The following is a 14,868-nucleotide window of genomic DNA, read 5'->3' on the forward strand; positions in this document are numbered from 1 at the left end:
ATACATGGAGTCACGTTTAGGTGTGGAAAATTGCTCATCTCCTGTTTGGAAGCGAGTTGCACCAACAACGCCACTTTCAAATAAGAGAGAAAGAGAGAGAGAGAGAGAGAGAGAGAGAGAGGAATACGAAGGAGGATTAGAGAGAGATGGGGGAGGAAGAGAAGTTGAAGAGCATGGAGAAAATGGAGCGAGGAAATGCGAATGGAGTGGAGGTTTTCGACAAAAGATGTTTCATTATTGCCCCGTATAACAAAGGAGCCATTCAGAAAGAGTGCTATCTCAGTTTAGTTTTCCCGAACGGCTCAATTTCTCTTTATTTTTGAAATAGAAAGATAACTCGTTTTTCGCAGTATCTACATAGCAAGGAGTTTGTTTTGTGTTACATTTAATCATATTCAGTATTATTGTGCAAATAATGGAGAAATTATATCTTATATATATTTAAAAAAACAAGCAGGTGATAATTTTGCAAATTTTGTTAACATTCATAACTTTAAATGATTTGTTTATTTAGATTTAGAAATTTGCTATTCGTCTCTTGTCATAAATCGTAAATCATAAATTTAACTGTTATCGTAAATTTAACCACTGGTTTACAATATTGAAATTCTATCGCAAATCTCATAATTTATTACGCCACTAATAACATTCTTTATCATTTCTACATCAGGATTCTTAAAGTTCTGTATTAAACATGTTAATTCAACCTTTTGTTACATTGTGATAATTTAATGAACCTTTATAATTTTGTTGAATAGCAGAGGCTCGTTAGCAATATTTTCACAATTTTAATATTTGATATTTTAAACAATTAATTATTATGATTCCTGTTATATTAATGTGATAAAAAAATCTACATTTTTATATTAAAAAATGGTTCTGCATATAATTTTATTGCAATAAGTAAAATAGTTATATTGTAATAAAATTGCATATTACGGTGTAAGTTACCTATATGACAAATTCCATATTGCACTAATAAAAATGTAACAAAAATAAAAGACAAATCGCAGACATATATTTTTTATAAAGATTGTGTTTCCTTTAAAGTTATCATATCTCTACATAAATATATGTTGATTTGAATTATTTTATTATAATAAATTACTTTTTATAATTACAGTAGCATATCATATAATAAATTTTTCTCTTAATTAATAATATGTGACTTATTCTTAAATTTATTCTTTAAAGTTGACAAGCATTAATACAAAATTTTGAAACATTCGGAAATTTACTTATTTTCTGTTAAATCAAATGTTTTCCTTTCCTTAATGTAGTACTTTAACTGTAATAATAAGTATCCGCTTGAATGTAAATAAAATTTTAAAGAATATGATGAGATTATTTATATCATAAAATAGATAAATTGATAACTTTTTTTCATTGTTTTTTTTCGCCATAAATATATAAATGGAATTGCTTCTTGTGCCAACAAGCTCGGATCTTTATTGTCCAAATATTATGAAGATCTTACTAATTTATACATCGTACAACTCGCTTACAGCCAGATCTATATCTAAGGGGATATACATAAATTTGCATACGCCAATATTCATTACGTGTTACAGAATTTAAAATTATAATTATGTTAACATGTTAAATCTTTTGATCAAATAATCTATGAATGAGAAGAACGTCTATAATTTTTTAAAATATCTTATATATACTATATAAATAATTTATAAATAAGAAGGATAGATAAATAGAGGTAAGATAGATAGATAGATAGATAGATAGATAGATAGATAGAGAGGGAGGAGGAAAAAAAAATGTTTACTAAAGAAGTATAAGGTGTTTACGCATTCCCACGTCTTCAATTATTCGCTAGGTATTATCGCAATATGCGGCTTGTTTTCACTTTACCCTTATTTTCGCTGGAGCAGTTTTCGTTCTCTTAGTCGTCGAGATCGATACGACGGGGGCGATCCCAAGGGAAGTGACAGATGCGATATCATCACAGGAAAACGTATTCGTCCGGCTAAACTACGGAGAGCTCTCGGCGACGTGTCGCTTCCTTGGTGATCCTTCTCTCGACCGGGGCCTGTACGGCTCGACGGCCGATTGGGGGTACACGATGGGGTTCGCTATATAAATCGAAAAAGACGTAAGGCGGCCGAAGCTTCGGGGATTTCTTTGCCGTGTGATATACTGCGCGCGACAATGCACCGCCGCGTGCTGATGCACGTAGGGAGCCCCGCTGCTGGGATATGTGCTCCAACCAGATAGACCTAGTTTCGCGAAAGTTATCCACTCCTTCGTCAAAGTTAGAGGCTCGGGGTCCCTGCGACGCCTGTCGTAAGGCGTCTCTCAGATCATCAATATTTACTGGCGACTAAAGTATTGACAATACCCTTCAGTAATTAGCGCCGAACCGCCACGGGGCGAACGAACGGCGGACATGCGTTGTCAATATCTTTAGTTTACGCCGAATCAACGCGATAAGGCTTTATGTGTTGCCCGTATAACGTTGCCTTCATGGCAAAGAGCTGTCAGAGTATGACAAGCTTTCCCAGTATTTGTGCGAAAATTTGCAAACAACGATTTGCCGAACCTACATCAGGATTAATGCGCAGGTCGTGCAGTCAAGTAAAAATATTCGAAAAATTGTTTCACAATAGTGTTTTACTTGAATACTTTTTCACCGAATTTATATTTGATTTTTAAGGTTGTCAGATCTGAATTTTTAGATACTAGGCAACTTGTGTGAAATATAAGTAAAATGGTAAATTTTTTGTTTGTTTAAAATGTCATTCACAATTGGAATCGTCAAAATTTATTCAGCTTTCGTCGACATACAATGTAACGCTACTAAAAATTTATTATTAAAATAAAAACAATTTTTAATTCGTTTGCTAATACGTTTTGTGCTGATAGACTAGTAAAGGAAAATACGTTCATCAACATAGTATTTCATGTATTCTATCGCGAATGTATTCACTGAAGTATTTGGAATTCGTGAGCTACATAGACGTTCTATTTTATATTTATTAAACCACTTTATAACTCTTGTTTGCAAAAAGCTTTGAGATATATGCCTTTAGGCGTTACAAAGTTGTTATTACCGATATATTGAAAATATGTATCGACCGCTTGAGGGAAACTAGGTACAACCACTCTCTTCCTCTTCTCTTTCGCTTTCTCTCTCTCTCTCTCTCTCTCTCTCTCTCTCGCTCTTTCTCTCTCTTACGGCACCTGTTACCAAACTCTATATTTTCGTCTTAAAAATTTTCGAACTTTTGTTCTAAGGGCTTGCATTTCCTTCGGCAAATTTAATTTCCACTTTTCCCGAGTATCATAGAAATACACGGATTCTTAATTTATATAGTAAAGTCCCAGAAGTTTATTTTCTCCAATCAAACTCTCCTAATTATTATTGTAGTAACTTTTGCAATCATGCACGCATATACAACTTTAGTCCTAGCTCGTTTTCAATCAAAATCTTTCATTTAGGCAACTTCTTATTGCTTTTTATAAGATAAAGTCTAATCTGAAAAAGAATGTATTATGTTGGAAGGATGACGTACGTTACTTTTGTGGAGTTAAAATCGACGAAATTTACTCATCGTCTTTTCTCCATAATTCAACTTCTTTAATATAGTTACAATTATAAATATTGCATATTTTACAAAGGGTTATTCTCCTGAAATATGAAAAAATATCATATTTTATAAAGAGAATTTTAATATTATATTTTTTTCTATTTTATTTTATTAGCTTTGAGAAAATGCTTTATGTTTTTGTTAACAGCAAACCATAATAACTTTTGTTATAATTTTACTTTTTAGCATCATTTGATTATTATAATAGTGCCACAATCAATTACAATTATATCGAGAGGCTATTATTTTCATACAGGTTCACTGATTGTGCGTTACTAAATATGTCGTAGCAATTATGCCATGGAGATACATTTGATGATAGTCGAAGAAAACCGGGTTAATATTTACTCAAACGTAAATACTGATAATATAATTTGAGTTTCCTAACATTCAACTGTATTGCTATATTTTCAATCATTCAATTATTTAAAAAAGTATTTTAAAAAATTACGCTAAGGACATATTTTGCTGAATTATGGCACGCTAAAGTACGTGACTTTTTGCAAAATGCGATTTATTAGAATTGCTACCGTGGTAAAAAAGTTTAGCTATAAAGATCAATTTTAAGCTCAATTAGTATAAAGTTAGTTTTTTTAACTTTTTATCAAGAAGCATCGAAACATAGATTATACTAATAATTATAAGCAAAAGTTATGCGTAATTAATATAAAAAGTTAATAATTACATTTAAAAATTTGAAAATAGTTACACAATTCTTATGTCAACATTTGACATTTGCAGATGCATACGAAGCTGATTTCTAGCATCGTAAATACAAGATTTAAGAAAGATATTTAAGAAAGCTGTTTTACATTTAATATCCTGTTTTTATTTCACGTGTTTCGCGAAAATTTTTGTATAGAAAATTAATTTGAGAAAAAAATAAGAATCAAGCTATAGAAGAAAACTGCATGCATATCTTGTATCTTATGAAAGTGCAAATCTACAGAAAAATAATATTTTGTAGTTGTTAATGTACTATTAAACTCTTATTCTATTAAGTATATTAATTTGGATAATTCAAAAATATAAATAGATTCTTTTTCTTTTATCGCAATTAGAATGTGTAAAGATCAAGTTTTATTTTTCATTCATTTATAATATTTCATCATAAAGAGGGATAAGAACTTAGTTTTTTTAATGAAAATTTTAAGTTTGAAATTTTCACATCTCCGTTCACAGCAGGAAAAACTAGAGAAAAAACCTAAAAGCACTATCATTACTGTATAATTGAAATTCAAACTGTCGATTGAGCCTACTCAGAACAAATCGATTTGGCCGTTATTAAATTTCGATAACGTTGGGGTGCTCTCGCCGGGGTGCAAATCGCCGGCTCGCGGCGTAAAAATACACAGTGCGATTCACTTGGCACGATACACAGTTCTGTATCTCTTGATAAATCACTCACCATTAATTTAGTTCAACCATTCGTTTAATTTTTAATTTTATATCCACTAGAATTTTTGTGAAGAATATATGGCGAAACTTTAAGCGGGAAAAGTAGGCTCTTTTTTCAAAACTTCGTGCGCAAACGTCAAATGATTCTTGATTACGGGTCGACAACTGCACGGGTATTTTAAACGTACGCAAAGATATATGTACGTCAGGCAACACGTACCGCAACTGCATGTACGTTCGAAATTCGCGCTTTCGATTTGATTAACTGAGCTAGCATTAAGTAGAATTACGTGTACGCGGGGGTGGGTATGATCGATGCGGACGTCATACTTTTTATTTTACAGAGCCGCGGGCGTGAAATTTATCACGTCGCTATCTCCGATAAAAATATCCGTATCTTTCATTCACCATAAATCAGATTGTAACACGCTCATCCATTCATAATTCATAAGAGGTAGCTATTTTTATCTATTTGCGTTACGTTCTTCATTACATCGTCGCGGAACTACAGAGTCAGTTATGTACGAATTAATTATAAATGCTTATTTTGTAATTAGAAAACTTTGAGGCTATCTAAGCATAACAATTTAATTAAAATTTATATAATTACATTATGCGTATTATAATAGCGTTAAATAGGATAATAAAATACAAATCTGAATAGAAAATAGCAAACAATGAAAATAAAAATCTAGTATTATAACTTAATTAAAATTAAAAATATTAATATTTTTGTATTAAATGTATATCTTAATAATTATTATTATACAAGTACATTACATATATTTTTATAAAGATTTTAATTCAAGAATTAATAGAGATAGTGAGAATCACAAAATCAAAACAGAAAAAGCGTTGGATCAAATTTTAATTAAGGAAAAGCTAACTTCAATTTTCATTAAACGAACGAAAGAACGGCTGATCATATTACACCCCTTCCCACACACACACACAAACACATTAAATATATGCTTAAAGGGAGATATCGCACGGGATTTCTTATTTGAAAATTTCTTTTCTACTATTTTCTCCTTCCAATATAGCGGAAAGCACTTGAATTGATCTCGGAGGACAATCGAAATGTAGACAGCGAATTTGCTTACCTTTTGCATTAATTAATGGCGAATTCGGTTGGCTGCACTAGTGCGCCCTCGTTCAGTGTTTCTGTTGCCTTGTATTTAGAATGGGAAAAACTAAACTGCACTAAACGAGGGCGCACTGGTGCAATCCAACCGAATTCGTCATAAGACTGTAAGAAATATTGTACTCTTATTTTGATGATATTATTAAGAAATACAAAGTTAAAGACTTCTAGCGCAGCTCTCCATTCCAGTAATTTTTGTCAGTTCATAAGACATTTAATAAAAGAAAGATATATGTATACTTTGCATGTGTATATGTGTATGTAATTAAATCTAATTAAAATAAGTATTAATTGGCAATAATTTTTTTAGAATTTGAGACAATTCGATTCTTACACATTTAATTACTTGTTGCCTTTTCTCTCTCTTTTTCTCTTTTTTTCGCGACTTACTAGCTCTCAATATTAAATATTTTACTGTAGCGATTTGTAGCATTGAAGTAAAATTGTGCAAAACCTTTTTAAAACTAAGAGGGACACGAGACAAGTTCTGCCATTTATTTACGAGAGCTTTTCTTTAAACTTTGTTTTTTTTTAAATGTCTTTAACAAATTACAAGCGCGCTATTGGACTTTTTAATGCACGAAAAGCGATTTATCTTTCATCTTCGCTTGAATCCGAAAAAGAAAGCATTTGCGGTTCTTTTATTTACGGCTTGTACGAAACTCTTTAGACTTTTTTTTCACATCAAACTGTTGACAATTAGTCATAGAGATTGCCGAGAGGTAACAATCGACAGTGGGACGGAAGTGGTTGCGGAAAATGCTAATTCGCCGCAATTCCTTCGAAATGGTCGGAGCAGAGAAATAATGTTACCGATTAGACCAGCCTTTCATCGATGTCAAAATACATCGCGAAGCTTATGCTCGGCGGTCGTTATTGCTGAATTATTCCTCGGGGATGAAAGCGCCGGAGAGAGGATGTAGCTGGGGCCGCGCGCTTGCAAGGAGAGAGCGTCATTGAGCATTACAAGGGAAATACATAATGACGGACGAGCATCGGGACAGACGTGAACAAAAGCTCTGCGCTATCGTCTATCCGAGTTCCTTGTTGTTGCTGTAAGACCGCCGTGAAAAGGCTCTCCTATCCGACGTATTTAAAGCGTAGTGTCATCGGCGAGCTTCGTGCACTACTTTGAAAAATTATCCTGCCTCGTTCAATGACGTGTTCTCGTACATCATCGTGACGCAATAAAAGACATAAACTCTCCGATATGCATTGCCTTTCACGTGCTCACAATTTATAATGAAAACGTTTGCGAAAGACGACGCTCTTTCCATAAAGAAAACAAAGGTGGTTAAAATATGATGGGTGCACTCTAAATCTAAGTGAATAAAAAATGTTTTATTCATGTGTGTGTGTGTGTGTAATTTAGTTTTTGGTGTAAAAATTATACTCTATACTACATGAAAAGATGAATTTATATATTTAAACGTAGTTAAACACGTTTTGCTATTACTTTTATGCGGAGAAGCAAAGTACACACGTAAATGAGGCATTTTTTACACACTTGAATTTGTGATTTGTACCGAAGTGAGCTTACGTTCGAAAAATTTCATATTTCAAACATATAATTATTTTTACTTATTTTAGGATCATTTCTGCAGTAAATAATTTTTAGATACAATTTGAATATCTATCCGCACTTGTGAACCCTTGTCCTGTCTCATTCGTGTTCTTTGTCTTGGAAATAATGACATACGAGATGTAAAAGGTCAGCCATTTTGCGGGTAAATTCAATCTTGGTACAAAGGGGCTTTGCAAAATCCAATCCGTGAAATTCTAAGCGAGGGTTCATCGCTCCACTTGGTCGTACTTGTGCAAATAGCGCTAAAAGCGTCCAGACTCGTAAATTATTCGCATAAGAACATCGAGTCGAAGTCGCTACCTGTTGAAGCCTTGGCGCACCAATAACCAGGTTTCTTCCAGAGCCTTTTTAAGTCGTAACGAAGCCGGACAATCCATATTCATTTCAGGATCTCGCTCCGTTTCTCTCTGTATCGATTCGACGATTTTATCTTTAATACCGGGATTACGTATTTAGCTCAAAGATTAAACACCAGAATGTATAAATTACTGCTGTATGTATAAACAGGGTGCGCTCCTGAGGTTTTACTCTTAAAATCCCTATTCTATTCAATGCAAAAATCCATGAAAAACAGATCGATCTATATAAACCGACAGACGAGCTATTAAGAGGATGCTAAATCTGCTCGTCAAACTTGATCGAGGTCGATGTAGAAACATTTGCACACATTATTAACAAAATATTGTACGTATTATACGTATTTCTTTTATATATTTGGAAATCCTTTTCCAGAATTGAAGTTTATGTACTAATATCAGTTTATGAATTGAATTTCATACCAAAAATTAAGAAACATTTTTCAGATTGCTCTTTTTAGACACGAAATTTTTTGGCTAGACAATCTTTTTTATTATAATGTCTACGCTCAATCTGAAAGTGTAGCATTATTTCTAAATGTTCATTCGTGTTGGGTCCAGGCTTGATTTATGCGTACAAGGCCTAAAATTTTTACATGAGACATATTTTGTTACAAGTCGACGCTAGAAGCAGACAATTTTTTAATTTTTTGTCGTTTTTCCTACAAACCCGTCTTTGTTATCGTCTGTACTTTTATCCTGGAGAAGGATTTTTAATTCTGTAAATGCAATTAAAAGATTGATGAACCAGAAAATTATCGGTAAAACAGGACAACTTTAGCATCCTCTTAAATAAACTATGAATCAATCGAAGTACTGAAAAAAAAGTAATAATTAACAATGTTGAGTGAAATAATGTCAATTACATATCTGATTAATATAATCATTTTATTTGTCTAAAGTCTGAATGTTTAGTGCGTATTACTAAATATATACATATTTTTTGCTTTATTATTTAACACGTGGCATCTGAACCCATGATATTCTCAAATTTATGCGAAAATGTGCACGCGATTCTCGCGAGAGCTCGGGAAAAAAATGTGCAAAACGTCAACGGAGTGTAACATTGCGTGTTTACGTCTTGCACATAACTACACACGCACGCGTTTCGCTTGTGGCAAATAGTAATTTTACTAACGCGATTTTTTTCGTACATAACGACAAAATGTGTGCTTTCCCTTCTCATCATTTCGGACATAATATCACGCCTTGAACATGTCCCGACACCGAGGCACCGGTCTCTCGGTTCTTCCCTGTATCCGATATGTTTACGTCTCCTTAGCAAAGTCGGCCACTCATTTGCAAGTATATAGGATTTCACAGAAGAGAAGAAGAAGAAGAACGTACCTAATTGCAAAGAATTAACTCTATTCATAATTTGTAACTGTGAAAATCTTTCATAAAAAGCTACGCTTTTAAAGCGAACTAATAAACTAAGATTTAAAATTTGACGTATTAACATTTTAAAGTATTAATTGGTAATAATTTAAAATTATTACAAATATTGGATTAATTATTATACAAGCGAAAATTTAATTTAATGCTCAGTTAGATTAAAAACATCGAAACCATCGCTGGAATCTGGTGCCGAAAGGTGTAACTGACAGGTTCTCATTTCTCGAATAATTATTTTTTGCTTTTTCTCACTGATAATTTAATTTTATATTTAATTAATCAGTTACTTTGCACTGTAATTTAAATAACCAAATTAACGCCTCTGTGGGTCGACTAGAAGCAGCTTTTAAAATTAAATAAAATACACATGATATTTTAATTTATGTAAATGTTATTAATAATTTATTTATGTATTTATTTAAATATTATATATACACACAAATTAAAATAGTTAAGGGTCTGATGGACTTGCTTGCATTCGTTTACATTCTAAATAATTGCTCAGATAAAAGAATTAAGAAATTTGTGTTTAAATAATAAAAAATAATTTTTTGTTTAAATATTAATATTTTTATTTTCATCCTCGATAGGCAATCTGAGTACAATTTTCTAAATTGTTTTAGGCTTCCAAAAAATAGAGTAAAATTTAGGATTACTTCACTGCAAATCTAATATTATTTTTGTGCATAAAATCGTGTAGTTATACGTGCTATTTTTGTACTTTTTACAAATTTAAACGTATATCAATATTAAATTATACGTGTGAAAGGTACAAAAATAACACGTGAATAAACGTGTAATAACTATAAATTTTACACATTTAATTAAATGTGTATAGTATTTAATTCAAATTTAAAACCTTTATTTAATAAAAATTGAAATTTGTACCGCACAAGAGATGAAAAACGGAAATTTGTTCAAAAATATATATCTTAGCGATAAATAAGTATTAAAAAGTATTGTTGTAAAGTTTTATACTTTAGATTATAATTTAAAAAAAATATAAACATCGAGTGCAAAAAATATAATTATTTTTTGCATTATTTTTACATCTGAAAGTGAAGTAATTTTATAGTGATTCATGGTTGCAAAGTGAATAAGAAGCAAGATAAAGCAAATCAATATTTGTTAGAAATGCATAAAAGTACATTTACAAAATATATACAAAATGATACTAATAATATCTAAATTAGATAAATCGTAGAGAGATAGATCCGTTATTTTCGGTGAACAGCGAAATGCATGCGTATCTTATTTAATCGAAAACCAACTGAATTGGTATCTTTTCACTCTATTCCTATTAGAAAAATTTATTTTAGCATTAAATATATAAAAAATTATAAAAATTTAAAAAACACGAACTTCTGAAAACGCTAATGCCATTGACGAACTATATACTTTTGGAACTACAAAGTGTAACTTTATAACTTTTTGTGCTAGTTGGAAATAGTTTGTCAACCGCTGGCGTTATTTGACGAGTAAGATATCAGCACTAACAAGATTGTTTAGAAAAACGATCCAGATTCCACTCTCTCTTTATTTCGAAGAAGTTTGAGATTGAAATTTCTCCCGGGTTTCAAAAAAGACTCAGACAGCCTACAGAGAATTAAAAATATATTATTATTGAGCGTGTGACTTAAAAAAATTCCACTTTAAACTATTTAAAAAATTATGGCTGCTGTGATAAACGTTGTGAATTCTTCGGTATATATATACTTAGGAAAAAATTCAATTTGTAATCTTTTGATACAAAATTCCATGTATTCTCTATATATGTTTGATTGCATTATTATATTTATTTTCTCTATAAAATTTTGTTGAGATTGCTTCCAATAGAAAGGACTACATGCCGCGTCCTGGTACAGCGTTGCGCCGACGTTTCGCAAACGTTGCAACTTGCATCATCATCAGGGCTAGGAGTTCCGATACTGAGCTCTCTTGGATTGTAATCGTTCTTATATATCCCTTGTCTTGGTGGTAGGGATGGGGGTGAGGGGAGAGGACAGAGTTATTCGTCCAATAGTAGCACAGTTTATTGGCCTACCATTGGTCAACTGTTGACCAATCTTAATGCAATATTGGCTTACTATTTGCCAATTAATATGTGCTGTTCGGAAATGTTTTTAATTGATTAACTAAAAAAAAAAGGAGATTGTTGTTCACGTCTGTCTCACAACAAACATTTGCCGAACACTCGAAGTTTTAGACAGGTATATAGACAAATGGACAACTAGACAGGCACACGTAGATAAATCGACAGAATTGAGCGCGCCAATAAAGCGATAGCTGCTTAACTTCCGCATCGTATAGATGCATTCCGGTTCGATTATTCATATCGGCTGAACGTGAGATCGGGATACGATTATGCGAGACGTTTGGAAGCTGCACCGCTGCCGCGCGTTTGCGAAGAGAATTGGCACGGGGTATATTTATAAAAAGGAAGAGGCGTTTTTCGCGTCACTTCGCCAAGTAAAAGGGTAAAAAGCGTTGCCTTTACGGGATTACACAGGAGACGTACGTCAATACGATTGACGTAGCCTTGTTCAATTTTAGCATTACAGAGAAAGGTATACAGCTATACAGCGCGCCTCGGCGCGCGGTGCCGCATCAAATCGGTCGACGATTTGTGTATTCCGGTCCGCGACGTTTTCGCGTCTCGAACTCGGGAACGCATATTTTTCGCATCTCATTCTCAAATGTCGGAATTTTCATCCGCGCGGTCGCGACAGGGCGTAAAGTTCTGCATAAATCTTGTCGCGCGTCCGCGCGGATTACGGGCGAAGAACTCGCGAATTGCCATCTTCGCTTCACGTCCCCCCGTCGTCTCGCTCGTCTTCCCGCTTACAGCCGCGTTACTACGCCGTTATTTCTATTTCGTTTAATTGTAAATTTATGGATTCCTTTTTCAACGGAAGATCCGTTTGTCCTCCCCTGAAACACTCGAAGTCACGATATTACCTCACATTGTCGTAAACAGTAATTAACGATTTAAGTGTCGTCGAAAACTAGCGTAGTTTCACGTTACCAAGATTTTATCGTAATTGCGAAATCCGACGCCGCCGGCAGTAATTACGAAGAGTCGTGCGATAAATCCGATGACTTTGTCGAAAACACTGTAGCCTTAGAAAGCAGTCGGAGGAGAGAAATGTTTTTCTCGCTGTCTTGCGTCGCGATAGTTAAGACGGGCTAATAAACGCCTGAATTTAAATAACATAAATAGAATTATTTCACGTAGCGATATTATTGTAAAATTGTAAAATCAAATTGTTTAAAGTTAGCCAATTTTTCACGATGTCGACAGTCTATTTGTTTCATCGGTCCATTGAGCATTCATAATTCTGAAGACTCATTCAATATTAACGTTGGTTTGCTATTGTTAAAAAGAAAGAACATATTTTTAAAGCCTTGGAGCTCGAATGTTTATTTACCTTTTTAAAGTAATCTATTCACTTATCCGACGATATTTTCCTTGAAAATAACGTCAATATGTGCCTATGTTTTTCAAAAACATATTTCAACTAGATTTTTCGTACAACAATTTTTATTATAAATATAAACATAAAATAATAAACTAAATTAGAGAGGTAGTCTTTTATTTTGTCATCTAATTAGTCGAGAATAAGGTTATTATCCGTATTCTTTTAAAAGTACTTTTTTAGAAATAATAAAATAAAAATTGTTTATTACTTTAATATAACGTTTATGATTACTTTAATTTTATTTTTGTAATATTATTCTTTAATAATTGAAGTTTGTTCTGGTAGTTAATTAAAATTTTATATTTATAGAAATTGTTTTGTAGTTTTTTTTATGTATGTTGTTATTTGCATTTTATACATAAAGAAATTATATCCTCCTGCACTGACCTTTGAACCGTCCATCTTTTTAAAAAAGAAAGTATACTTTTACACTCTTTTTGTGTGATTCAGAGATGGTAACGTTAATCAAGGGGCATAATCAGAGTTTGGAATAACCTTTTTACAGAAAACAATTGCTTGATCATGTAAGAAAAATTCGGGCAAGAGTAGGAAAATTTTGATCATCGTGAAGATAGCGAAGGCGAACGAATTTCCATCTAGCAAAAGTTTCCCGTGCTCTCGGGCACGGACGGTTTAAAAAAAAAAAAAGTGTCGACACAATATTTGTGCGGGCGTTCGTGTCTTCGGCAGTTTTCTCGCTCGATGGGGGTCGCGAAACGCGAAGCGCGGTTTCCGCGCGAGGAGGAATGCGTTGGCACAGAGGATACGAAAAACACGTGAAAAATTATTTTCACCCATCCGCGAGCCTCGTTCGTGGGTATCGCCGGCAAAGAGAGAGGCGCAACGCTACCATCAGTTTTGGCGAGCGTTACCTCGTTAACGCTCGCAAACGCGAAATCAATCAGCAAACGAGCTCCGTCCGGGACAAGAGGGTGAGGAAAGGGAGGGGGGGGCGGGGAGGAAAGAGGGAAGTCACGCGAATAATAAATAAAAATGTCGGCGTGAGGAGCCACGCGTATAATTGGAAGCCGCGCGCGCGGTTCAGGACTCACCTCTCGCCCCCCTCATGCCGGGCTTCCCCGCGATCTCCCGCGGGGAGTCCCCCAACGGTCGTCCATCCACCGGAGTTGACCCTGCCGGGTGTATGAATGTTTCAGTGTGGGTGGGGGCGTTGAGCGCCGCGATCTCCCGCGGCTCGGCGCCGCTGGTCGTTGGCGCGTGTCGCCGCGGCAATACCAGGCTTACGGCGGTGATCGGTGGCCTCGTGCTGGCTCTGGCGTCGCTCTTCACCTCGTTCGCCGTCCAGATGCATCAAGTGCTACTTAGGTGCGTAACGGCGCAAATGCTACAGCTATCGATCTAAGCTTGAGCGACGTTTGACCGGGTTGACAGAGAGAGAGAGAGAGAGAGAGATAGCTATCGCTCTTCCGCGGACGCGCTGTGCGTGAAAATAATCGACGAGGGGGAGGAGCCGATACTTTTTTTTTCTTCCTTTCTTTTTTGTCGACTCCTGCGCGAGTGACGTTTGACCGCGCGAAAGAATTATCGCCGTGCGACGACGCCCCGCGTTAAAAATAATCGGAGGGTCGAAGTGGAAGAATTTTTTTTTTTTGTTTTGTTAACTTTCGCGTTTGATGCGAGGGATGAAGTATTAATAGCGCGCCGTGAGTGAATTATTGAAGCTGGTTTTTTTTTTATTTTACGAGGGAAAAACAAGCGATTATTTATGCAGACGTTTATTGCATGCTTTAAATCTCTTTTCGGTCGCGGATCGTAATATCGTCAAATTAACAAGCTTGTAAAAAGAACAGCAACGTTGCGAAATTTTAGTTGATAATAATATGAGTACGGGCGCGCGGCGCGGCTACGTACGGTGATATAATTATTCGTTTTAACTTCGAATAGCTTT

At 34.4% G+C, this 14,868-nt stretch overlaps 1 protein-coding gene across 2 annotated transcripts in view; it reads left to right on the forward strand.

The window, feature by feature from the left end:
• LOC105839493 (monocarboxylate transporter 4) overlaps positions 1–14,868 on the forward strand; it is an 88,806-nt gene that overhangs the window by 58,098 nt on the left and 15,840 nt on the right. For both annotated transcript variants that reach the window (XM_036283462.1, XM_036283461.1), the window contains one exon: positions 14,117–14,285. In XM_036283462.1, coding sequence (XP_036139355.1) covers positions 14,117–14,285 — 169 coding nt within the window. The remainder of the gene's footprint in view (positions 1–14,116; positions 14,286–14,868) is intronic.

This window comes from Monomorium pharaonis, chromosome 2 (assembly GCF_013373865.1).
Source record: "Monomorium pharaonis isolate MP-MQ-018 chromosome 2, ASM1337386v2, whole genome shotgun sequence".
Classification (NCBI taxonomy): Eukaryota; Metazoa; Arthropoda; class Insecta; order Hymenoptera; family Formicidae; genus Monomorium; species Monomorium pharaonis.